At 51.6% G+C, this 27,199-nt stretch overlaps 1 protein-coding gene across 2 annotated transcripts; it reads right to left on the reverse strand.

Annotated features, from left to right (window-relative positions):
- Positions 1–2,677: 2,677 nt before the first annotated feature.
- Positions 2,678–9,562, reverse strand: CRABP1 (cellular retinoic acid binding protein 1; the record flags this gene model as incomplete). 2 transcript variants are annotated; one of them, XM_081228332.1, is made up of 4 exons in its annotated part: positions 2,678–2,728; positions 6,631–6,744; positions 8,758–8,936; positions 9,493–9,562. In XM_081228332.1, the coding sequence occupies 4 exons, from the start codon at positions 9,560–9,562 to the stop codon at positions 2,678–2,680; spliced, it is 414 nt and encodes a 137-aa protein (XP_081084458.1). The 2 variants fall into 2 exon arrangements, with proteins under 2 accessions (XP_081084458.1, XP_081084459.1); XM_081228333.1 differs by lacking the exon at positions 6,631–6,744.
- Between the last annotated feature and the right edge of the window lie 17,637 nt (positions 9,563–27,199).

The raw sequence follows: 27,199 nt of genomic DNA on the forward strand, positions 1-27,199 counted from the left end.
GGTCATATGACTCAGGCCTGGCCAATCATTGTACCCTATTCCCCTCGTTGTGATTGGTCCAGGGGTGGTCATGTGACCTGAACCAGTGCTGTAAGGAAATCAAAATGGAGTAAGAGATGGAGGGAAAGGTATGGAAGGGGCTCTGCCTCAGATTCTAGGCCCGAAGGCCCAGCTCCTGCAGCTTTTGCTTGAGTCCTGAGAGCTTCCCTAGCATTCCTCACAACCAGGGAGGTCAGTACATTCCTTTAAAAAAAAAAGCTTTATTAAGATATAATTCACATCACACACAATTCATCTATTTAAAATGTATAATTCAGTGGTTTGTAGTGTATTTGTACAGTTGTGCAACTATTACCACATCAATTTTAGAACATTTTCTTCACCCTCCAAAGAAACTCTTTACTCCCTTTTTCCCGCAACACCCCTAGCCTTAGGCAACCACCAATCTACTTTCTGTCTCTATGGATTTATCTGTTCTGGACATTTCATATAAATGGAATCATACACTATGTGGTCCGTTGTGACTGGCTTCTTACACTTAGCACAATATTTTCAAGGTTCAGCCAAGTTGTAGCAGTGCACATTCTTCTTTGCTGGGGCTGGTTGGGGTTGGGTTTCTAGCACTTGCAAACTAAAGGTGTGGCCAGGAGTTGAAGCCAGGTCTGACAGACACCAAAGCCCTCATTCTTTCTGTTTTTCCTGGTGAGGCCAATTCCTGGAGGGCTTGAAGTCCAGGCCAGAGTTTGACCTTTCTGTTGCAGACCATGGGGGTTACTGAGCAGGGGAGTGACATGTTTAGAGCAGCATTTTAGTGAGATTATTCTGATGGCAGTGATATTTTGTGTAGGTGTTCATCCTACATGTATGTGTATATTATATATCATATGCAATGCATGTACACACAAATATTTTAAGGTTGAAGTTTATAGCAGCGATCCCATACTGGGTTCCATGGAACGTGAATGTCCCATCAGATTCCAAGAGGGAATGAGAAACACTTTGCCTTTTCCTCTGGAAAATGAAGAAGGAACAGGATTCAAGAGAAACAGGCTACGGACTATGTTCTGAGTCTAAGTGAACCAGTGGTGCTGCATAGCAGCCCAGGTCCTCCCCTTCCTTAGGGGTCCCACTCCAGCCCCTTTCCTCCAAGAAGTCATCAGACAACTCCTCTTAGATGTAAGCAATAGAGTCTTTGAGAGGAGGCTGAGGTCCCCCATGAGCAAAGTAGGGTTCTGGGCTGCAGAGGTGTGAGAAGTCAGGTAAAGGTGCCCTCATTTACACTCAGGTGGTGGCACCTGGGCCTTAGGTGTCTGCTCCATCAGCTTAGGTGTGAGCTCCTTAAGGGTCACTGTCTTCTGGCTTCATCCATGCCCAAACACTGTTGATCAGCCAACTCTGGCCTGGCTTTGCCAAGAACCCTTGTGCCTAGGATGGAAAGGAGAAATGCCCAAGAAGCCGGGCAGGCAACGTAAATGAGGGCAGGGGCAATGGTGGGGCCCATGGGGAGGCAGAGGGTGTAAGTTCCACTTAAAAAGGGGGAAGCTGCCAAGCTACCTGTGGCCCTATGAGAGAGGCCAGATTTTCCCAATTTTTCTCCTAAGGAAAGAGAAGTCCAGATTGTCATGTAAAATCTAATTTTCAAATGTTAAACTTGGCGACTGTGGATTATTGTCCTGTTGCATGTTGGGATCCATTCTTCTCCTGGCTACGTCCTGGGAGGGAGATTCTTGTGGGCAGCATCCTCGCCCTCCCTCCCCGTCCCCACTCTCTTTCCCTCTAGATTCCAGATGGGTTTGGCCAGTGGTTAGAATACATAGATCAGAGATTGAAAATTGGGAGGTCAGGATATTTAACGCCCTTGTTGCAAGCCAAAGAGACTCTCCCCCCACCCTCTGAACCTCCATCTACCCACATACTGGGGCCATTGTTTTGGCAGTGATCACATTCCTCTGTGTACTGCCACAGCTCCTACACGGTGGTGGTCTCTCTCCCAGGCTATAGCTCTTGTGGTCTGGTGACCCCTCTGTCCCTCTGTCTAGGGGAGTACCGGTTCCCTGCTGCTTGTCTCTGAGTGTCTCACCATCTTTTGTTGGTTCTCTTCATCCCGTCCGTGTAAATGCCTGTGTAAATAGTCCCTTCATTCTGAGCTCTCCTCAGTTAACCCTTTTGAATATGCCCTCCCTTTCCTGCTGGGAACCACCAATATATCAGCTAATTCAATTAAAAAACAACACTGTGAGGTCCAGACACACCTGGATCTGCAGTGTGAATCCTGTCAGAGGAAGCCCAGCTCACAACCCCTGCCGTATGCTTCCAAGCACTGCACCTGGGCAGCAGGCAGAAGCAGAAATCACTACACAGACCAAAGCAGTGCTGGGATCAACAAGTACACCATGACCTTGTGTGGAAACTGAAGAGTCAGTCCAAAGAAGGAGAAAGCCTTGAGGTGTGTACAACCAGTTTAATGGCTGATGAAACCACAGAGATGCCAAACTATGGAGCACCAGGGACACAGAGGCACGAAGCCTTGGGGGGAAACACTACAGCATTATCGTGGGGAAAACGGGATCACCTAATGTTTATACTTGGGAAGAGGAGGTCCACTGGCAACTCAGAACTATGACAATCCTCGGGGGAACATGAATCCACCCCCAAAGCAGGAGCAAGCCAGCCGCCTTCACTCCCGAACATAAATCCTCGTGCAGACCACATCGTCGGCGCCGAACGTCTGCAGAGAAGGAAAACCAATCAGTGCAGATGTCTGTGCAAAAATGTTTAAAGCAGATCACTAATAAGGCCACTTACTGCCCTGTTAAAAACTCTGTAACAGACATTTAATTTCCTGTGCCGAGCGCTCATGCTCAGCCCTAAGAGGTTTTTTTTTCTTTCTTTCTTTCTTTTTCTTTTTTTTCTCCCTTACACTCTGTATTGGCAGAGAGGCAACAGGGGTATAGAATTATGTTGTATGCAATTTTCCACTGCTTCTGGAACCTGGGAATGCTGACATAAAAAATGCAAGTTTCCTGGCTTTGGTTTTTTGTTTTTTTTTGTGTGTGTGTGCTGTACGCGGGCCTCTCACTGTTGTGGCCTCTCCCGTTGCGAAGCACAGGCTCCGGACGCGCAGGCTCAGCGGCCATGGCTCACGGGTCCAGCCACTCCGCGGCATGTGGGATCTTCCCAGACCGGGGCACGAACCCGTGTCCCCTGCATCGGCAGGCAGACTCTCAACCACTGCGCCACCAGGGAAGCCCCTGGCTTTGGTTTTTAAAATTAAACTGAAGAGGGTGGCGGGGAGTATGCCATATTGGACATTTCTGAAGTGGTTCTGTCTCCTTTCAAGTGACTTCAAGAGAGCAAGGGGCTTGGGCGCGGGAGCCCTGGGGTTCAGCATTGACCAGCCAGGTGGGATAGCTTCAGAGAGGGCGTAGAAGTACCTTCCAGGAAGCAACTGTCCAGGCTGGGAGATGCCTGAGATGTTGTATAAGTAATACTCAGGTTACCTGCAAGCTAGAAACATGGTCTCAACTGCAAAAGCACAGTATCATCGGCATCCAGACCCAGCTCCGCAACTCACAGCTGGGTGAGCTGGGGCACTGCTCTGGTCTCTTGGACAGTTTGGGGATGGAGTGGGGAGGGAGTTGAGGGGAGGGGTGCAATTGAACAAGATCCCACAGTTCTTGGAAAGAACTACTACTATCTTGGGAAGAAGCTACTATTCTGTGACTGTTTGTTTGTTTGCTGTGGGGAGGACACAAATCATTCCACGAATGGAGGAGCACGGTTTTCTTCTGGCCTCTGAAATGATATCACTGTAAGTAAGCTGTCTCAACTCTTCCAAAAACTAGCAATTACTCATAGGCCTGCTCTCCTAGGTCTCTCACAGGCAATTGGAACAGAGAAAGCAATATGTATGCTAAAAAACCCCACAAAATTAAAGGAAAAAAACCAAACAGAATTTCCCCACTCTGTAGACTGACGTAGATATGTTTGTTTGCAGACGTACGTTTTTCTGTGGGAGGGTCCCTATCTTTCAGATTGTCAAAGGGGCCTGGGGTTAAAAGCCCTGAACTAAGAGCTTGAATATACTTGGATCTTCCCCCTGGATCCCTCAGGTGACCATGAGATGCTCCCAGAGAACATGAGTTGGGACGTTATTCAAACGTGTGTTTCAGGGAAATACTAGTCATTAGTGATTATGAAGGAAGCAAATGCTCATCACCAGCCTCTTTTCTAAGTAGGGAACTTCTGATCACACCGGCACAGCTGTACCTGCTCTGGACACCTTCTCTGTCCTATTCCCTTTCCTCATTAGTGAGGAATGCAGATGATGCTGGGTGCTGGGGCAGGGTGAAGCAGAGGTTCCCATGGAAATTCACCTCTCAGATGTCCAGACCGCTCAGAACCTTGTCAGTTTTCTGAAACTCTTCCAGCTCTATGGCCATGGAGTGTCACGTGGAAGGCCAGAGTTTGGGGATTGGACTCTATACCTGTGCTGGAATGACCGACACCTCTCCCAGGCCAACAAATGGCTTCACGAAACAAGAAGAAATAGCTACATTTCCAATCACATTTGAAATGTCCTTCTCAGCCTGCAAACTATGCTCAGAGGTTCCTGAAAGAAACTCTCATATAATGTGCCCGAGTGGTTTAAGGGACTACACTCAATATTCAAAAGAAGGCAATTTACAGCCGGGGGTGCTGGGAGAGCTTATTTAAGTTAAGTAGAATAAATTTCCTCTTGTTATACAGAGACAGCATCTCCCTACATTTGGATTTATTAATGATAATAACCCTTGGAACAAAAGCCCACATTTTAGATCCCAAATGCCAAGAATTAATGCTCCCTTTGAGGCTCGTATGTACGTCTGCTGAGCCAGGGAATGATGCACGGGTGGAGCTGTAGTGGGCGATTTGGAAGTGGTGGAGTTCTCCTAGCAGAATTGGGCCCATGTGCTGGCTGCTCAGATACTACTGAGATTAATAAAATCACACTTTCTCACGGACCACACGGAGCCTACTTAACCCTTAGCTACACTCAGGAACTCTAAAATCATCTCCCTATTTTCTATCCCTGGACCAATGAACCATATGTGCCTTTTCCTCCTAAATTTCCATGTCTCAGCCTCAAATTGCTCCCCCAACCCCATCAACTATTCCTGCCCTTGAAACAACATTAACCAGATTGCAAATGAAGCCAGTCCTTTCTCATGAAAGAAAGTATGTGAAATCATCTCAGGGAAGGACAAGAGGAGAGAGTGAGAGAGATCAAGAAGCCCCCGTTAAAGTAATAGAGACGGCTCAACTTAGGGTCTTCTTGTAGAATAAACATGTAATTTCAGGGCTGAGAGAGACCTCAGGGATCAAACTTTAGCCCAACGCCTCATTTTACAGCTCAGGGAGGGAAGGGCCATGCCCAGGTCACACAGCGAGTCCTGTCCTAGCATTCCTTGCCACCTCCTTTCCCGATATTTCAGGGTGATACTTGCTAGGGTGGGGCAGGCAGGCAGGCAGTCTTTTTTTTTTTTTTTGCGGTACACGGGCCTCTCACTGTTGTGGCCTCTCCCGTTGTGGAGCACAGGCTCAGCGGCCATGGCTCACGGGCCCAGCTGCTCCGCGGCATGTGGGATCTTCCCAGACCGGGGCACGAACCCGTGTCCCCTGCATCGACAGGCGGACTCCCAACCACTGCACCACCAGGGAAGCCCTGCAGGCAGTCTTTGAATGGAGATGTTAACAACAGGCCTGATGGAGAACAAAGGATATCATTTCCTGGTTACCCACAACAGCGTTCCCCTTTTCTAGTGGGGGCGTTGGGGGGATGGGGAAGGGCATTACAAGGAAAGCTTGGTCTGTTCTGAAACACAAAGAGAGAGTGGCAGGGAGGTAGGTGTCCTTTCCTCTGTCTTCTTTGCCCTGTACCTAAATAAAAGGGGAGGAGGTGTGTGATTAAACTACAGGGGTTTCTAACTTGGCCTCACCAGGTATATTTTGTGTGGCCAGGGATGTTTAAAATGTTTCAATCTGATTACCATTAAGGTAGAGCCCATTCTCTTCAGTTCTAAAGGCCCCACCCTCCACATTGTGTTAACACTGTGACTGCCCCAAATTAGCATCACTGTACTTGTCTGGCTCCCGAAGGCCATTGGAGTTTATAAGTCCGGGGGTAAAAATGCTCTTTAAGACTCTCAGTGCAGGCATACTAAAATTTCTGAAATCTTTCCCAGGCGGCAAAATGGGGAATGAGGAGGGGCGGGGCGGTGGGGGGAATCCCTTCTGCAGAGTGAACCCTGGGACCTCCCAGAGCCCAAGCATTCTAGCCCGCTGGAGGGGAGGCCGGCTTAAGCAAGTCAGCAAGTCACCACAGGGATGCATGGGTTTGTATAGAGGCCGGCAAGGCAGCCTGTCTCTAGCCCCTGCTCTGCCCTCTGAGCCACGCCTCTCTCCTGCCAACCATCTAACAATGATTTCCTCTGACCTAAACTGTCATCTCAAGCTTTCTGCTCACATTTTAACCCGGGGCAAAGAGTGTCTCTCCCTGAATGGATGAGTGAAGACGATGATTGTGGGGCCCGCCACAGGCAACATCTGTAGAACTGCGGGCTTGTTTCAGGGTCAAGGGGCCTCACTCACCAGGATGAGCTCGTCGTTGGCCAGCTCGCGGGTCCAGTAGGTTTTGGGGCCGTCCCCCTCGAGGAGAGTTTGTGTGCAGTGGATCTTGTTCTCATTCTCCCAAGTGGCTAAACTCTGCGGGCAGGAAAACCATTAGTGACATTAATTACACTCTTGGCAGTGGGAGCAGAGACAACAATGAGCATGGGAGAATAATTGATGTGCAGAGAAGCAACACATGGTCCCTGTCAGCAGGGCACAGAACCTTCTGTGCTGTGCTGTATCAAGCCCAAATTCAGAGGGCTGACCGCGGATTTTATGGGGTATAAATATACCTTGTATTACACAAGTACACACACACACTCACCGAAGCAGCAAAGCCTCAGGCACATTTTACATCTCCAGGAATAAAACTGAGTGCACGCAATGATTCATTTATGTCAAAATGGACGACCCCTTCAAGCAATTTGGCTATTCAAGGCAAGAAGCTTCTCATATCAGAAGTACAAAATTTTAGAATGGTAAAGACACCATATTTGTAACCACATCTGTAGTCAGCAGATCAGGAGCTCTGTTCCTTGCATGGATTTGGGGATAATGCCTTCCTTTCTGTTTGCACTCATCAGATGCAGCACACAGTCTGCTCTGATAAACCTGAGTGTCTCTGGCTCTGAGGATAAAAACACAGCCACTTTCCAGGTTACATATCTCTAGAAAAAAATTTTTTTAAGTCTGAAGGGTCTTCATTCTGTTGTAGGTGGGAGGCAAAAGGAGGGACCCCAGCGTCTGCACAAAGCAAAATGCTGTACAGCTGGGTTCCGAGGCTGTACTGAATGTGCACATACTTGCTTTTTAACTAACACATGGGACACATTCACTAGGCAGGGCAGGGATAAAGCCCCACTCTCCAGGCTGTCGTGTGAGCCTTTGATTTTTCTTTTTTAACCAGAATTACTGTCTCTGGCAGTAGTCACCATTAGATGTCCCCAAATTGAGTCCTGCCTATCGCCAGGGCTTCTACCTTAAGACTCCCAGACCTTCCCTCTAAGCTGTCCTGCTCTTTTGTTTTTATAAACGGTGCAGTGGCTGGGCCTCCAATCCTGCCAGCTCCAAGCCCGGACATCATTTTTAGGCTGTGCTAACTCTGGGGGCCAAATATTGCTTTGTGGGACAGCGTGCTCCTGGGGGTCTGTGACTCTGTGTCCTCCCAAACCCCATGCCCAGAGAGTCCCACTCTAGATCAGACAGGCAGCACTCAGGAAAGATGAAAAACAATTTCTCACTCTCTGGAATGTTATTCATTCTTTCTTTAAACCCTGGGGAGAGGAGGGAGACATTTTGTCACTTTTTAACTAAGTGGTAGCAGCAGCGAATTGTTTTTCCATCTGTCCCCAAAATCCATGAGGAGCCAACCCTCCATTCTACTCCAGAGACCAACCAAATGCAATTTTTGCCCATCTAAAAAAGGAATTTACAACCCCTTGCTTCAGTCCACCCGTTCATCCACCCTGGGACCTATATACAAAGAAATACAGAATTCTTGCCCTTGAGGACTAAGAGAGAGCACTTAGTCCATTTTCCAGGCAGAATCTGCCTTGTTTTTGGAAAAATTCCGTCGTTTCCTTTAAGAAACCAAACTGAGGGCTGGCGGGAGAGGTCCCGGGGCCATCGAGACTGCGGAAACTGGATCCAGAGCATTCTCAGGGCGCCCAGGGACCCGGGAGGGCGGGACGCGAGAGCTGCCGCTCCACCTGCGGCAGGAAACGAGGCAGCCTCGCGGCCAGGGAACCTGGTGGCCCTGAAACCTCCTCCTCTCCCCGCCTCCTGCGCTCGCGCTGAGGATCGCAGCAAAACGCTGCGGAAGCCCCTGCAAGGAACGCGGTGCAACCCAGAGCCCGCGCTTTAAGCGCGGCTGTTAGCACCTCGGGAGGCGACTTAGGGATGAGGTTGGGGAGGGGTTGGGGTAGGCCTTTCTCCTGAGCCCAGGGCAACGCGGTGCACAGATCCTCTCTGCAAACAGCCGGTGCACACGCCCCGCAAGGAAAGGGCGCCACAGGCTGCAAAAGGAGCCGGGGGTTCGTCTGGCTGCAGCGGTTCACGGGTAGGGAACGGGGACGCGGGAACGCTGCCCAGACTCTGGGGCCTCACCCTGCACTTGCGTCCGTCCACTGTCTCCTCCTCAAAGCCTTCTCCGACCTTGAAGTTGATCTCAGTCGTGCGCACCGTGGTGGATGTCTTGATGTAGAACTGATCCCCGTCCTGGCGGATCTCCACGTGCGGCTTGGACGCAGCCGCCACGGCCACTTTCCTCAGCATGGCGTTCACACCTGCGCCGGGAAGAATGGGTGCGACTCACGGGGCCTCGCCACCCGCCAGTCGTCCCGGGACTGGCCCGGCACTTCTCAAACCCTCTGACTATATATAGATGGGGGCCTTAAAACTGATTCATTCCTCCCCCTGCCCTCGCCCTGATTTTTTTTTTTTTTTCCGAGGTGAGCAACTGAGGCTCGGAGAGGGTAAGCGGCCTTCCCTGAGCAGCACAGTGTATTTCGTGGTAGGGCCTGGTCTCAAACTGAGTCCCCAATTTTAAAGTCCCTGACCCACCTAGGACTTCAGTAATAACCTCTCCTCGCGATTATCTAGCACGAGATAAAGGCCGAACCGTCGGGGAAAGCGCCAAGCATCCAGCAAACGCTCTCTGGATGCGTGGATCCCGGGCTCTACTGGCCACTTCTAGATGGGGTGCGCCTTGGAATTCGCACCAATCTATCGCACCGGGGACTCCCTCTTGCCTGGTGTTGGTCCCTAAAGCCCACCCTCTGCGGGTCGGGGGCACCGCCGGCTGCTACTCCCCGTCGGGGCACGCCGTCCGCGCCAGCTTACCCAGCGCCTTGAGCAGCTCGTCGAAATTCTCGCTGCTGCGCATCTTCCAGGTGCCGGCGAAATTGGGCATCTTGGCAGTGGTGGCGGCGGCGGGAAGGTGGCGGCGGCACGGACAGCTGCGGCGCAGCGGGCACACTCCAAGCTGCAAGGCGGAGACTGCGGCTCTGCGCCCAGCCCCACGCGCCTTGAGTCTCCGGGAGAGCGCCCCCAACCCCCGCGCTGCTCCAAGCACCGCCCCGCCAGCCCCGCCCCCGCCCCCCGCGGCCCCTACCCAGCGTGAGCCCAGCTCCCAGCCCTACCGTGCCCCCACTTTGCCCCTTGGCGTTCCAGTCTCCAGTAGTGCAGGCTTGGCACCAGCTCTCCTACAACTCTGGGTTGGGGGGGCACCTCTGCCACCCCCAGGCTACTCACATCCTTCTTTAAAGTGGGTGGTGGGAGAGGGTTAGCTGAAACAAGATTGGCCAAGAGCGGGAAATTGTTGAAGCTAGGCGGTGGGGACTTGGGAAAAGCATTATACCGTTCTCTCTACTTTTGCATTTGTTTGAGAATATACATAATATAAAGTTAAAATAAGTGGGTAGTGGGTCCACCAGGGGATGAGAGCCTTTCCCCACTCCCAGTCGCCTCCAATCCCAGTCCGGGATCCTATTCCGCACCCCTCTACCCCCCCCAACCCCCCAACCTCCATAACACCACCACCACCACCACCACCACAAAGAGGACCATGGGAGCAAGTGGCGGAAAAACCTCAAACCACTCCAGCACCGTCTGGGCGCTGCTGCGCAGAACCCAGGATCGCGCGAGATTGTGGGTCCTCCACGTTGGTAGGGCGGGAGGGAGCCCAGGCTGCTGCACCCTTGTGGGTAGCTCGGACATACTGCGGTTCAAGAGGGGTGGACTGAATAAGCTCCAGAACCCTGGGTAGGAGCGGCCCGTTTTGCAGAAAAGTGAGGCTTTGTGCTCGCAGGCAGGCTGGGAGGGCCAAGTGGAGGAAGTCTTCTCTCATCTCCCCTTGATCCCAAATATGCACCATAGCTAAAGCCCCCTCAGTGTCTCCTCTACGGAAGTACAGGAGTACAGACACTTCACCGCAGCTCTTAGAGCTGTCCACAGCAGACCCTAAAATTCCCTTCCAGTCTCTTTCCACTATTCGGCCATCAGTATGCCTTGGCAAACTACATAACTCAGGATTCTAGAACCTGCCATGCATCTTCCCACCTCCAAGCCTTTGCCCCTGCTGTGCCCTCTCCCTGGAATGCCCCTTTCCTCCTCGGGTTAATAAAATCTTGCCCACTCATGAAAGTCCATCTTTATGCTGTCTCTTTTGAAATTTCGTTTCCTAATCAAATATGATTATTTTTCTCTGAACCCACAGAATCCGTGTTTGGTCCTGCTCTTTTTTCAGTTTTAATCCTGCTATAAACTGAACTCCTGGAGGGCAGGGATGGAGCGTTTATCAACTTGTCCTCTCTTCCACAGGCTTAGCCAAAATCCAGTGACCAATCAACAAGCACTGATTTGAGAAGGGTGTATGTGTCCTGCAGCCCAGAGGTAGTGTAGGTGTGAAGATTTCCGGAGGGACTGTAGGAATCTGTGCTGAGTGCCTGCTGAACAGGGCTCTGGACCTTTGGAGGTGTCTGGGGCTGGGCTCCTGCCCTGAGGCCCTGAGGAGCTGTCCTAGAAAGCAGCTGAGGACAGGAGAAGGGAGAGGAGCCATCACCAGCTGGAAAGGGGTGTGGGCAGAGCCAGCTTTATGGACGTGAGACCTATGTAGTCACACGGGGCCATGCACTTGGAAGGGCCCAGTGGTTGGTTCAATGATCTGCTACTGCTATCTTGAAATTCTTAATCATTTTTGGGCAAAGGGTCCTGCATTTTCATTTTGCACCGGATCCACAGATTATGTACCTGATCCTGAGTGTGGGAGGCAGAAGATAGGGCTGCCACAGAATCAAACCCACTTTAGAGAGGGTCTGGTATCTATACAGTGAGGAGGTAAAACAGGGGTGCCATCCATCTAGCACAAGCCTCTGCCCCCATCCAATTCTCCCCCGCAACATGGCCTCCAACATCTTCAGACCAGGCTGGGGAGGGGCTGGAGCAGGACAGTGGAGGGCAGCAACGCTGGGAGTCAAGACCATAGGGGAAGCTATAAAGGTGACTGGCAGGTCTTGCAGTGGGTGTGCAAAGGGGAAAAGAGGAAAAGAGGCAGGAGGGGAAGTCATGGTAAAGGAATAGAGAGGATGGGGCCAGAAGGGTCAAATGAAGGGGCCCACCCCCAGGTTGGGGCTGGTATGATGGAGGACATTGGTGCATTGTTCAGGTACTGAGCAAGGGTGGGAGAAGGATCCAGGAAGGGGAGGGCACAGCCAGATCAGAGTGTGAGATTGTCCTGGGGTCCTGTGAACCCACTGTCCTTGTTAATGAAGTTCAGAGCTGGCCCGGACAGACAGGAGGGGCTAAGACTTCTCAGATGCCCCAAACGTTATGAATGGTCACATGGAGGGGGGGAGGGCAGCGCCTATCATTGGCCTGGCTACTAGGGGAACCCCAGAGCCAAAGGGCAGCACAAACCCTACCACTGTGTTATTTCTGCGGATCCAGCCTGAGGATCCAGAGCAGGGCTCCTGCCGGGGGGGGAAGATCTAACTCTTGGCCTGGGCCTCAGGACAGATTGGCAGAATCACCCCAAATCCTCCGCGCCTCCCTGCGCTCTCTCATTCCTTCTCCTGTTTCACCCTTCCATTCACTAACCTTGCCAGCCACCTCTCTGAGCTGGGAACTGGGTTGGGCCCTGGGAATAGTGACCAATCAAAATCCAGGTCGTGTCTTGAGGGTCCATCATTTAACTGGGGGAAAAAACCTAGAAAATCTGCAATCTCCATGTGGGCTAATAGTGCCTATGAGGCAGGCTTTTAGCCCAGCCTGTTTTGAGCCTTAAGTGTCTATCAAGGGAATTCCCTGGCCGTCCAGTGGTTAGGATTCCACGCTTCCACTGCAGGGGGCCTGGGTTTGATCCCTGGTAGGGAAACTAAGATCCCACAAGCTGCACACGCAGCTAAAAAAAAAAAAAAAAGAAGAAGAAGATTCTATCCAGAGAGGCTAAGGGAGTGAGGGGGTATGATCAGAAAGAACATGTGCAAAGCCAGGAGCTGTAGAACAGGGCTGCATGTTTGGGGACCATGTGTCCTTTGGCGTGGCTGGAGTGCATTGTCTGAGGAGCGTGTGGCCGGAGGTGGCATAGGAGGTGAGCAGAAGTCACTCCACTAAGTGCACATGGCCACGAAGCAGTGCTCCTGGGGGCCACATAGAAGGGTTTTAGCAGAGGTGAGCTATGGTCCTATGGCATTTTGGGGAAAGTAAATTTGCCACTGCTTCAGTGTGGAGGATGGATCAGATGGGGCAAACATTGCCGGAGGCCCAGGGAGGAAGCTGTGCCCTGCATGGGCAAGCAGAAGTGCTATTGGCAGTGGAGCCTGGAAGGGGACGGGTTAGAGAATGGTGGTTCCTGAACGCCAGTCTGTGACTTGAGCTAGGCATTCCAGCAACCTGGAGGTGCTTTCTAGGAATCAGATTCCAAGGCCTGGCTCTGGAGCTTTGGATTCAGTAAGTCAGGGAAAGGCCCAGGGAGCTCTGTGTGACAAGTCTTCAGGGTGATTCTCCTTGTACAGCCAGGTTGGCCTTACAATATTGTATGACCAGCTATGCCTGGCAGGGAAGGGGAAGGGGAAGGAAGGGACCAGGGTGACTCCCTGGTGTCTGGATTGTATACTTGGTGGTCTGATTTGCTGCTAGGGGAACACACGGGCAGGAGATCCGTCCTGTTTGGGATGTGTTGGGTGTGAGTTGTCTGGGGCATCCAGGACCCAGCGGGCAGTGGGCAGTGTGGTCCTAGAGTTCTGGAGAGAGATCTGAGATGAAGACAGTGGTGTGGGTGTTGCATGAGGGGGGCAGTTGAAGCCATGAGTGTGGGTGAGATGTCCCGGAACAGGGCACAGATAGGGAAGAGCAGACGGCTGAGGTGGAGCTTGGAAACTCTCAGCGTGTAGGGGGCAGGTGAGCAGGGGAGAGCCAAAGGAAGCAGGAGGAAAAGCAGAGGGGGATGTCTTACCAGCTAGGAGCACAGCGTTGTACAAAAGGAGGGATGGGCCAACAGTACCAGCTGCTCCAGGGAGGTTCATGGAGGCAGGGGAGTGAACAGGTGACTCAGGTGACTGCAACCAGAGCAGTGTCAGAAGGTGGTGGAGTCTGAAAGCAGGCTGCAACAGGTTGAGTTTGGAATGGAAAGAGTGAAATGGAAGCAGAGAATGTAGACTCTTCTTTAGAAAAGCAAGGCTATATGGGGGAGAGGAGAGAGAGAGAGATAGATTAGCAGTTATGAGAGGAGGTGGCATCAAAAGGACTATTGGGGGGTGTTTGCATTTTGGTTGGAGGAGATTTGATATTTATAGGCTGAAGGCAGAAACTAAAGGAAAGGTAGAAGATGCAGGAGAAAGAGAAGATGGATACAGGTGGTAAAGGGGAGAGAAGATGAGACCCAGAGTGCAGGTGCAGGTGTGTACCTTCAGGGGGAGGCAAGAGGAAAGGGAGCTAGAAGTGAAGGGAGCTCCTCAGTTCTCTCCTTTCCCCATTAAGTAGGAGATGGTCTTCTGTAAAGAGTGAGAGGAAGGTTGCAAGGTTGGGCTCTTGGTCTTGGAATAGCCCCTTCTGGAAATGGGAGAGGTGAGTCAGGCTGCACAGAAGGGATGCTGGGCACGAAGCAGGCTCCAGTGAGGTCTGACAGGACTGGGGTGGGGAGAAAATGGAGGGGCTCGAGTTCTGGATGTCCCATGAAGTTGAAGAACGTGTATCCTGGGGGCTGGCAGGAAGGTGGGCGTGGTTAGAGAGCAAGATGCTGGAGTTCAGGATGATGAAGCCATCTTTAAGATGCTGATGTATGTTATGAATCTTAAAGAAGGGCATTTGGTATGCAGCATTTCCTGAATCTCATATCTGTGAAATATCCTGCAAGACTGGTGTGGCACCAAACCCACTTTGATCAGTTCCACTAAAAGACAGTGGGAGCCGTGGAAGATTTTTAAGGAGAAAAGTGACTTCGTCAGATTGCATTGTAAACAGATCCCTCTGGTGACCTGTATGGAGGATGAATGGAAGGAGATTGAGAGCTAATGCATGGAAACCAATGAGGAGTTTACTGCAACAGTCCAGGCAGGAGATAAAGAGGGCTCAAGCCTGAGAAGGGAGCAGATTGAGAAATATTTAGAAAGTAAAATCAGTAGGGCAAGGGGACTGAAGGAGAAAACTATATGTGTGTGTGTTAGGTGGTCCTAGCTTAGAGGTGGCATGGAAGGCGAGAGACCCAACCCAGAGAGATAATTTCATGAGAAGAATGTTGAGGTCCACCTTGGATGATATAATAGCTTTGAGGTTCATGGGGACATACAGATGGAACTATTAGGAGGTGAAATTCCATAAAACAACAGGAGGGAGCATTCGGGAAGGCCTCTGTGATGAGGAATTCAGTTTGCCATAGTGTGGGGCTCGGGGGGTACAGAAACAGCCTGGTCTGGGATGAAGGTCTGGGTTAGTATGGATCACAACATATGAATTTCAGGCTTCAGAGTGGGTCTCTGCTGGGGCAGTGGGAGGCCGGGTGACAGGGGCTTAGAGTTCCAAATGGAATTCTGGTGACAAATGGTCTGGGAGCAGGGCAGTGCCCTGCCTGGGCAGCCAAGAAAGGGTGTCAAACTCTGGCCCCTTACTCCTTAGTCCAAGGAGATTCAACTGACCCTGGCAGGTGGGCAAAGGTGACTTCTTGGCTGAACACAGCTACACACTGTCAATCAATTCTACATCTACGGGATTCTAGCATATTCCCAGGGTGCCCTGTGTACTTGTTGCATCCTCACACACACATGTGCTTACAGTCAGGATCCTCTTTTTGTTTTGATCTTTGAATCTCTAGAACAAAAAGACTCTTTTGGAACATGAGATGCATGGGTAGATTCACCCACTCAGCATTTTTGGAGGGGATACTGTGGGCCAGACATGGGGTTAAGAGGTGAAGGGACATGGTTCCAGAACTCACAGCTGGTGGGGAAGATAGATGCACCAAATAAAGTTTGAGACAATGTGGTAAGTGCTATGAAGGGGAAAGGGGAGGCACTTTGGGAGCCCAGGGGAGGGCGTCTCACTTCCAGGGCATCTGAACTTCCCAGAGAAGGTGACATTAAGCTTAAACAGGGCTCTGAAGGGTGAATAGGATTTCAACAGGCAGACAAAGGGGAAAAGACAGGGGAAGCAGCAGAGGCAAAGGGCTGGAGCCAAGCAGGGCTCTGAGGCCCCTTACAGCTCCAATAGGGAACATGTCTCTCTCTCTCAGAATCAGATGGCCTCACTTTAGGATCCAGGGATCCCAGAATCCAGGCCAAAAGTGGGTGTCATCAGCTGCCTGTAGTTGCCTATGGGATGTGGCCAATTCCTGGCATTTCCTCCCTGATGTAGATTTCTCAGGGGCCTGGGCCTTCTCTCCAAGACCCCTTTGTTCTCTGGCTGGCAGCTCTTGCCTTCGCAGACCCCATGTTGCCAGCTCCTCCCAGGCCACTGACCTGCATCCCTGTCGGGGTATTTCTGCTGAGCTTTGCTACTTTTGCCTGGAGGCACGCCAGGGCCTCAGCCTCCCAGGGGCCCTGCTGGCCTGGCCCCACGCCCTTAGGCAGGCGGAATTCATGCTGGAAGAATGGAGGTCAGAGTTCAGTCCCGAAAGCTGGGGGCTACGAGAGTCCCAGTGGGGGTCTTCAGGACAGCGCTCTGTAGTGGGGGCTGGGGACACTGAGCCGGGACAATCTGGAAATCAGCAGAACAGGACAAAGAAGAACTGGATTCCGGGCGAAGGTTGGGGAAGGCTGGGGATGGAGCTGCACTTGCCCTGCTGGGTGGGTTTCTTCTAGGTTAATGGAGTGGCAGGAGCACTGGACTGGGAGTCAAGGAGCAGAGGCAGCACCAGGGCTGAAGGGGTCCAGGGGATCATAGAGACCCACAATAGAATTAAGGCAAGTAGCTAACATTTATTGAGCTTTTACTATGTGCCAGGCACTGTAGTAAGTGCTTCATGAGTATTCATTCTTTTTGTGTGTGTGTGTGTGGTACACGGGCCTCTCACTGCTGTGGCCTCTCCCGTTGCGGAGCACAGGCTCCGGACGCGCAGGCTCAGTGGCCATGGCTCAGGGTCCGGCTGCTCCGCGGCATGTGGGATCTTCCCAGACCGGGGCACGAACCTGTGTCCCCTGCATCGGCAGACGGACTCTCAACCACTGCGCCACCAGGGAAGCCCCATTCATTTTTTACCACTGTCCTGTGAGTGGTACTCATTTATAGATGAGGGAACTGAAGCACAGGAGCTGAAGTACCAGTTCAATGTCACTCAGCTAGCTAAGACAGATCTCAGAGGTGAACCCAGGGGGGCTGGCCCCAGATTCATGCTCTTACCACCCCACTCCACTGGTTATTGTACAGATGGGGACCTAGAAGCCCAGACACGGGTGCCTGGCCCCAGGTCAAACAGTGGAGCAGGTGGAGCCCTCATCCTTGCCCGCCAGCCCCAGCGATCTTGGGCTTGTGGAGGTCTCGGGGCCTGGGATGTCTAATCACATGAATGCTAATGAGGACAACTCTGCCTAAAACCAGAACCAGGAGAAAGAGGTGTGGCAGGTCCATGTCTCTGTGGACCAGGACTTCAGTCCTGGATTGCTACTGAGTGGCCGTACAACATGCAGCAACACAGCAGCTGCTGTGAACCTGTTTCCTCCTCTGTAAAGTAAAAATGAGAATACCAACCATGCCTGCTCTAAAACACAAAACGAATTAATACATGTGAAAACAAATGATCGAACCGTTGTCAGCTCACTCACTCCTAGCCTGTTCACCAACAGGCTATTGGGAGCTCTGGCTTCCCAACTGGGAGCTCTGGCTTCTCCTTTGACTGAGTGTTTCACTCACTCATCAAATATTTATTAAGCACCTATTATGTACCAGGCTCTGAAATTCTCAAAATAACTCCGTGGCTTTTGTTATACCCATTTTATAAATTTAAAAACTGAGGTGAGGGCTTCCCTGGTGGCGCAGTAGTTGAGAGTCTGCCTGTCGATGCAGGGGACACGGGTTCGTGCCCTGGTCATGGAAGATCCCACATGCCGCGGAGCGGCTAGGCCGGTGAGCCATGGCCACTGAGCCTGCGCGTCCGGAGCCTGTGCTCCGCAACGGGAGAGGCCACAGCAGTGAGAGGCCCGTGTACTGCAAAAAAACCCAAACAAACAAACAAACAAAAACTGAGGTGAGAGGTTGGGTGACTTGTTCAAGGTCACAGAAGTCAGGCAGAGCCAGGAATTGAATCCGTGATTGTCCGAGCCTCCTAGGAGCTGATGAGTGAGGCTGGTTCCCAACTCCCGTGGTGCCACAGAATAGCGGGGAAGGGGGAAGACAGAGCAGCAAGCAAGCCTAATAACTGCCCTGTAGCAGGCACAATGACAGAAGGGTTTTTTGCTTGTTTTTTTTTTTATTAGTTTCTGCTTTATAACAAAGTGAATCAGTTATACATATACATCTGTTCCCATATCCCCAGAAGGGGGTTTTAAGAGGTTTAGGAGGAGGAAGAAAGGATAGTGCCAAGGGCAGTCCCGGAAGGCTTCAGAGAAATGACACTTGAGCTGAAGCTTAAAACTTCATTTACCAGGTGAACCTTTCAGATGGGGGAACAGCAAGAGCACAAATCTGGTGGCTTGAAAGGCAGGGAAACGAAGGTAAGGAAATGAAGGAAAGGAAGGGAGAGGAAGGTAAGCGGAGGAGGGGATCTCGCAGGTGCGGTGGGGGAGTGGGTGGAGCTGAGAGCTGGGAGACAGACTGTGAGGGCAGCAGGGAGGTGCTGGGGGGAGGCTGCCACACCTACCGGAGGATGCTGCAGCCTGTCCTGGGACATTGCTGCTACGGGACAGCGAAGGTGAGCAGCCCAGGTACAGAGGTTGCATGCAGATGTATAGCATGAGGTCCCCACAGTGTTACTCTAAAATGGAAGACATTGCCAACATTAAAACTCAGAAGATTTCGCATGTAAATCCAGATTTCTAGCTCCTGTTGAAAACTCAAATGATTGAGTAACTTGGGGCTGACCTCCTGTATAACAAGCTGTTATGGGTTACATTGTGTCCCCCCCAAAATCATATGCTGAAGTCCAAAATGAGGTAATTAGGGTGGACCCTGATCCGATATGACTGGTGTTCTTATAAAACGGGAAAATGTGGACAGAGACACGCATAGAGGGAAGATGATGCGAGGAGACACTGGGGCAGGATGGCCACCTACCAGCCAAGGAGAGAGGCCTGGAACAGATTCTCCCGCACAGCCCTCAGAAGGAACCAGCCCTGCCAACACCTGATTCTGGACTCCTGCAGAACGGTGGACAGCAAATTCCTGTTGTCGAAGCCCACTGGTTGTAGTACATTGTTACAGCAGCCGGAGAGTGAAGGCTAGCTGAGCCTCCCCTTGGCCCTGCCCCCATTCCCTGCCCCTGCCTGGTCCCTGCAGTGGTGGAGGTGGAGACTGCCATTTCACTCCATGTCTCTGCCCCACTGTGATGCAGGGGCTCTGAGGACACCACAGCATAACCTGCTTCACTGAGGAGCAGCAGAAGGGATGGAAGAACTTGGTGGGCCTGGTCGGCAGGCTAGCGGCCCATCTTGTCTGTGAGGTTTGAACTCAGGAGAACCACAGTCAGTACTTGGAAGGGAGGGAACAATCTCTTTATTTATTTATTTATTTTTTTGTGGTACGCGGGCCTCTCACTGCTGTGGCCTCTCCCGTTGCGGAGCACAGGCTCTGGACGCACAGGCTCAGCGGCCATGGCTCACGGGCCCAGCCACTCCGCGGCATGTGGGATCTTCCCGGACCGGGGCACGAACCTGTGTACCCTGCGTCAGCAGGCGGACATTCAACCACCGCACCACCAGGGGAGCCCGGGACAATCTCTTTAGATCATCTGAGCTTGAAGGGACTTCCTGATTGACTGGGCTCTGTGGTCAAGCATCAGAGTCTCCTGGGAGCTTTTGGGAAATGCGGAATTCCAGGCCCCAGCATAACCCGCTGAATCAGATCCTGCATTTGAACAAGATCCCCGGGTATCATATTCAAAGTTGACAAGGCCTAGTTCTTAAACTTGGCTGTGCATTGGAAACTGGGGACTCCAAGTGAATGCTAATACCTGGGTACCAGAGATGCTGATATAATTGTTTTAGGATGTGGTTTGGACATCAGATTTTAATATTTTTATTTGTTTGTTTGTTTGTTTATTGCCTGCAAGTAAAGGCATGCAAATATTACTAGTGCATATAACAGAAGTTCTGAGAACTGAGGACAAATATTGAGTTCTCACTGTTGGCTCTTTATCCACCAAACTCACTGGCATCACAAATAAACTTCTTCCATCCTCGTTATTGCCCAACATCCAGAGGATCCTCTTCCTAATACAGATGCCTTCCCTTCCACTGTCATAGCTGTCCTGGGATTCTATTTAAGTGCTAACTTTAGTGCCCTCCTGGACACATTCTGGGGATATTTCATCATGTGTTTGTCTAGTGCCATTTTTAAAGTACAGTAAATAAACTAGCTCAGCTAGAGTAAAAAAGATTAAGTAACAACAGAAAATTAAAAGAAAAGAAAAACACTATCGATCAGAGGGCCTCTCACACGCAAAACAAATTAAAAAGGACCTGTAAATATGAGAATGATTTCTACACCTATAATGGAAGAGAAATGGGGAAAGAATCAGTTGTACCACATACAGTTTGTAAGAATTAAATGAATATTTATTAAGTGAATGAATAAAACTTGGCTGCACATTGCAATCACTGGGGTCTCCAAGTGACCACAAATGCCTGAGTGCCTCGCCCAGAGGCTCTGATGCAATCATTCTAGGGTGTGGCTTGACATCAGATTTTTAATAGCTTCCTAGGTTATTATAATGTGCAGCCAAGTTAGGGAACTGCTGGTCTATTGTAGGTATTTTTTAAAATATTTATTTTATTTATTTACTTTATATTTTTGGCTGCGTCGGATCTTAGTTGCGGCATGCGGGGTCTTTGTTGAGGCGTTTGGGTTCTTTCATTGCATCATACACTCTTCGTTGTGATGCACTGGCTTCTCTCTAACTGTGGTGTGCGGATTTTCTTTCTCAAGTTGTGGCACGAGGGCTCCAGGGTGCATGGGCTCTGCAGTTTGCAGCACGCAGGCTCTGGTTGAGCCGCGCGAGCTCAGTAGTTGTGGCGCGCAGGCTTAGTTGCCCTGTGGCATGTGGGATCTTAGTTCCCCAACCAGGGATCGAACCTGCGTCCCTTGCGTTGGATGGTGGATTCTTTACCACTGGACCACCAGGGAAGTCCCTATTGTAGGTATTTACACCAACTCCCCTTCCCATCAAAAAACTTTTATAGCAAGTAACAAAACTAGAGCTGGGAGGTCCAGCTAGAGAACCCCAAGATGACCCTGGCTGTCTGGGGAGGGGTCCCTGCAGATGGCACCCTGACCAGTGAAATGCCTGGTCAGGTCACCGTTCGGGTGAGTTGAGAAGGCTCTAGTCCTTGGACTGTAGCATTTAAGGACTTGGAAATATTGTCTAAAGCCCAAAGATGTTAAGTGATTTACCCAAGATCCCATGACTATATCTGGTAGAGCTGGGACCTGGGGGTGGGTGTCTGAGTCCCTGCTGGAAAACTTTGTTGCTCAAAGTCAGTGGTATAGTCTCTCCCCTGGGGCCTGGAAACCACTGTCATGTGTGCTGTCTTAAAAGGGTCATGGCCTGAAGCACTGGGTCAACTCTGGGCCCCTGCTGTGAAATCCAAGATATGTCCAACTCCAATGAACTTCAGGAAAGGAAAACAGGCTGCAGCTGACTCTGAAGACCAGATGGTTCTAATGAAGGTAGAAGGGAAACCATTTCTTCTTGGAAACCATCAGGGGACCAGCAGAGGTAGTGGAGGCAGGATCCTGCTCCCAAATTTGCAGGGGGTCCCAGTCCACCCCCTGCACTGTGGACATGAGTCAATGTGATAGGCAGTTGGGGCTTTTAGGGTGCAAATATTGGACTTGAGGTTGAAATTACTTTTCATTTGCTTCCATTGATGCCCATCAATGTTTTTCACTAAGTAGCTGAGACAGTTGGGGGTAAGGGAGTATAAGGGAAAGAACATGGGCTCAGGAGTCCTGAGGACCAAGATTTGAGACCCGTGACTCTTTAACTAGCTGTGTGAACTTGGGCCAGTCACTCAACCTCTCTGAGGTTGGTTTGTGTCTGTGAACTGGAGGTATAATAATGCTGATACTTGTAGACCTCCCCTGGTTCTGGGAGGATCACATGAGATAATGTATGTGAACATATACTGTTAAGGGCAATGCCTGTTAGACAGATGCCCGTGCTTTGTACACTGTTAAGGGTGGTGACTGTTAGGCAGTGCATGCATGCACACGTAATGACAAACCATCTATCTGAATTCGAATGTGTACATATATGCACAGGTCCAAGAGCCCTTATTTGAATCCCTTGGGACCAGATGGGTTTCAGATGCTGAACTATGCAGATTTTCAAAATTAATATGATTCCCCATAATCAAGCACCTTAAAATTACCACAGAGAAACATGCATAGTCACACGAAATTGGATAAAGAATAAACGACCTCATGTCAGTTTGGATCTGGCTATGCCTCCTAATAAGTTAGGAAGAAATGTTCTGTTTTCAGAATGTTTGGGGTTTCAGAATTTTGAAAAAGGGATTGCAGACCTGTGTCACAACAGCTGTGATGTATTGAGCATAATGTCTTGTGTGCCTGGCACTATGCCTTGTGCTTCACACACTTTTGCTCACTTAATCCTGCCCATGTCCTGTGAGGATGGAAGGTGTTGTCAGCTTCATGGGGTGAGCTGTGTGCAGGACACTCCCCCATGGGCTTGGCTGTGAAAGGCCGCATTGGCCAGCTGAGTCAGTTTGGAGAAGATGCCCTTGCTATGAAGACATCCTGGCATGGGGCCCTGCCATGGTCCACTCACTCCTGTTCCTCCGTTCCCTGAAGCATATCTTTAACACTAAAGCAAGGCCCATGTCCTATTAGCCCACTGATTCAATGGTTGCTTCTGTTCTTTCTTAGATTTGCTTGGCCTTTGCTTCAGTGGTTTAAGTTTTGGCATTTCTTTTGTTCTTTTGTTCTGTAGGGGTGTGTGTGTGCGTGCACACATGCGCCAGCCCTTGTGTGTTTGTATCTGGGTGTGTGTTTGTGTGCACTTGGTCTCTGGGGTGGGCTGGGGCATGTCTGCCTGCCTTGTGTCTCTCTGCTCTGTGTGTGACTTGGTGTGCCTGCCCAGGTGTGTCTATGCCTCCTTGTGTGCAGACACCTGCGTGTCTTGCGTGTCTCCGTGTTAGGGTGACAAACTGTCCCGGTTTGCCTGGGACTGAGAGGGTTTCCAGGACATAGGACTTTTTTTTTTTTTTTTTTTTTTGCGGTACGCGGGCCTCTCACTGCTGTGGCCTCTCCCGTTGCGGAGCACAGGCTCCGGACGCGCAGGCTCAGCAGCCATGGCTCACGGGCCCAGCCGCTCTGCGGCATGTGGGATCTTCCTGGACCGGGGCACGAACCCGTGTCCCCTGCATCGGCAGGCGGACTCTCAACCACTGCGCCACCAGGGAAGCCCGGACATAGGACTTTGAGTGGTAAAATGGGAAAGTCTTGCACAAGCCGGGATGAGTTTGTCACCCTATTTCCAGTGGAGTTCTATCTGGATATTCATGCTCTGTGATTGTGCTAATGTGTATGCTTCCTCTGCGAGTCTGCAGACTGTGTGTCTGCAAACTGATACATCTCTGTGTCCATCTCTGTGTGCTCAGTCTCTACGAGTTTGTATCTGCATGCTCTGGGGGGTTCTCTCTGTGTGGGTTGTCTCTGTATATGTCTGTGGATCTCCCTGCCTGGGAGCCTATGTCTGAGGGGCATGTGTTCTCAGGAGTGGAGACTGGGCCCTCTCTGGGGGACCCTGTCCAGTCATGTGTGTCCCTGCTGTGGGATTGTTGCCAAGATGGTCCCTCCTGTGGCTCAGCTGCCCTGTCTTCTCATCCCCACTTCCCAATGGTGCTCTCTTTCAGTCCAGCCCCGCTCCATCCTCAGGCCTGGGCCCAGCCCAGAACCATCACAACAGATGATTCACTCTCCCATTCCAACCTCCATGCTGCCGGTGCAAATCCGAGGTTCCTCTGTGACTCTGCCAGTCTCTCAGGCACCTCTCAGTCTTCTGCCTACTTCGCAGCTCTTCCCAGCACCCTCCGTCCTGCATGAGATCTTTCCTGGTATCCCTGTCTCTCCTCCATACCCCATGTCCCTACACCCTCCACTTTCCCCTAATCCCTCTTTTTGAAGTTTTACCTCAATGTCCTCCTGCTCTGTGAATACTTCCCTGTCCATACCAGGCAGAGTCAAGCGTTCCTTCCTCTGCCCTCCTACAGGCAGAGGAAGGAAGCTGGGTCAGTTTCCCACAGGTGGGGGGAGCAGAGGAGAAAGGAAGGCAACTCACCATTTACTGAGCAGCCCCAGGTGCCAGGGAGCAGGCTAGGCCCCTGCCACATTGTCATTTCATTCTTACAACCACCCTGTGAGGTAGGTGTCCTCATGGCTGCTTTTCATGTCAAGCAACCAAAGCTCAGAGAGGCTGAGGTACTGGCCCAAAGCCACACAGCTAGGAGGTGGTGGAGCTGGTCCCAAAGTCCAGACTCCTTCCACCAGGCCACCTTGTTGATGACTTTTGTAAATGCAGGTGTACATCTGCCTGCCCCATTGGCCCGTGGGCCTTTTGTAGGCTGAGGCCAAGTGCAATTTGTCTCCATGGCCCCAGTGTTCAGTGCAGGTGCGGGCACTCAGCGGGCACTCCATAAACGCTTCCTGAATGAATGCCTGCTCTCGAAGATGACAACCTCAGCTTTCATTAGTCTGATTTATACAAGTGCTGGGATCCTCTGGGCTGCAAGGCTGGCGAAAAGTTGGCTATAATTTATCAGAAAACACAGCAACTGTTCCAGCTTCCCTTTCAGTGCAAAGAGAAGGTAAATTGATGGCTAACAGCCCTGTACCGGGAAGGGCTCCCATCCTGGCTAACAGTGCGTGCAGCAGGTGATAGAGCTGGTCCCCAACCATCCCCCATGTGGGCCCATCCACCTGCTGCCTGGAGGTAGCCACAGGGGGGTCAGCTGCCTCTCATCGATCGCCCTGCTCAGGATGCCAAATGGTGCCTTTGTAAGGCCATAAAGGGAGAGACACCCGTCCATCCCTGATCAATCACCTCTTGCCGCCCCTTGCGCGGCACGTGCGGGCGCAACACAAAGCCTGCTCGTCACGGGTGCTCGATCACCATGGTGGGGTTAATGGTTTTTCAGATGAGAGCAACACCCACCTCCTTCTCCCTCATCCCCCAGCCAGGCGTCTCCAGGACAATGCTGCAGGGGCCGGAGCAGCCCCCAGCTCCCTGCGGCCCTCCTTGATTGAGATTGACGGATGTGGGGTGTGTGGGTCTATAGAAGCCCCTAGGCTCCTGCAGGAGCCTGAGTCAGCTCCTCCTGGGGGTGGGTGGGCAGGACAGCTGCCTCAGCCTTCCCAGATGTCCAGGAGAATCCATTCTCTTCTCCCCAACAATGAGGCAGCTGGGTGAGCCCTGGGAGCCCCACCTGAGGGGCCTTGGGCCTCAGGCCTCCACTGGACTGAGGGATCAGACCACATGGCCCCTCGCAGGAAGGCCTTCGAGCCTGAGAGCTGGGGCACTGTCTTGCTTCTCTCTCTTCACCCGGGTGACAAGCTCAGTGCCCCCGCTCTGCCTTCCGAGTCTGCCCCAGCCTGGGCTTTGAGTGATGAAGAGGGTTTTCCTGGCGTATGAGGGTGATTGCATTACTGCTGATAACTTGAAAATTAATCATCATAATAAGACCTGCTGGGCTGCTGAAGGAGACTGATGGCTGCCCGCATTCCGGCAGCACCGCACTTCCTGTCCTCATCCTCAGGGCTCCCCGAGGCCCTGCAGGATGCGAATATTTAATTAATGTCCCTCCCCCGCTCACTGGAGCGTTTGTAAATATGATTCATGGCCTTATTGTTACCTCAGCTGAATCCCCCCTCCGCCTGCAGCATTTCTCGGGCAAAGCCAGGCGCCTGGCAGCTTAACTCTTCCCATGTCCCCCCCACCCCACCCCGGGGCTGCCCACACCCTGTGCCCCTGCAGGATTCAGCAGCACCTGGGGGCCCCAGGGCTGAATGCAGCCGGCCTTCCCTTCCACAGAACCCAGGGTGGAAATCAGAGGCCACAATGCACATTGCGTTTGCACCCCAGTTAGTTAATGGGTTTTTGAGGAGGGCCCCCGGGAGCAGAGGCCTGACTCAGGCCAGTTATTCTAGGGAGCCGGGGATGACCCCAAGGGAAGGCATGCCTCCTCCCCAGCCCCACTCAGAAACAAACACACACAAGAAAACTGGAGGACAGTTACCAGGCATCTTCCCACCGGTGTGAACGAGGCAGATGGCATTGTTTTGAGGGGAAGGCGTCAGATGGGAGAGCAGGAGACCAGGGTTCTTTTGTGGGCTCTGCGACCACGTGCTTCCTGACTTTGGGTACGTCATCAGGCCTCAGTTTTAACATATACATTGTGCATTCATTAATACCTATTCTATTAAACTCACCGGATAATGGGATGCTGGGGAAACCATAAAGTTCTATGTGCATTTGAGGAATGCAACACAGTCAGGGCTGGGAGAGCTCACTTTCTCACCATACAGATGAGGAAATTGAGGCCCCGAGAGGGAAAGGGACTTGCCTAGAACACAGTCAAACCTGGGACTAACTATGAATCTGCTGACTCTCAGCTAGAGGGTTTTTTTGGAACAAAGTTTAGAAATGAACAATTTCATTCTTTCACCTCAGTTCCCAGATTTGCTCAGTAGTTATCACCCTAGGGGACCAAAGAAGGGCACTTCTCTAAGACACAGTGCAGGCCAGGAAACGTCAGTGGGTTTGCCTGGGGTGGGGGTGGGGCGTTGCAGCCTGGCGGTTGGTGGTCACATGGTGGGGACCAAAGGCAGCTGGCTGTCTGGGCATATTCTCAGTTTTGGGGTCTATCGTGGAGGACTGTCTCAAGCTGCCCCTGCACCTCCCTTAGAGCCCAGACAGGGCTGACCTTGTGGGGTATCCATCCAACACATGGGAACATGCCCCTGCTGTGCACGGGCCTTCCCTGTCCTCACACCTCCCTGTGTTCCCTCAGCCGCTGCCCCTGCCGGGCCTTGTCCTCGTTCTATAGGGGTAGGCTCCAGAATCTCCCAGTCTTCAAGTCAGTCTTCACTCAGCAGCTCACAGGTTTGACTGTGGCCTCCCCTGCCTGAAACCCTTCTGCAGTAGTCCCCAGCTTCCAAATCGAGTCCTCAGCCTGGCCTCAATGGCCTTTGTGATCTGGGTCCCTCCATCCCACTTTGCCTCATTTCCCCCCGTGGCCTCCCCCTTTTCACTTCTTTTGCTTTGCACTGCTCTCCCTTATCTCTGCCTGGCAAGACTCCCTTCTCACAATTCAAAACGCAGCTCACATCTCCCCAGCTCTGGAAGCTTCCCAGACCCTTGCCTCTGGAACTGGCAGCCCCCATCATA

Source organism: Mesoplodon bidens (assembly GCF_964165515.1).
Source record: "Mesoplodon bidens genome assembly, chromosome: 3".
Lineage (NCBI taxonomy): Eukaryota > Metazoa > Chordata > Mammalia > Artiodactyla > Ziphiidae > Mesoplodon > Mesoplodon bidens.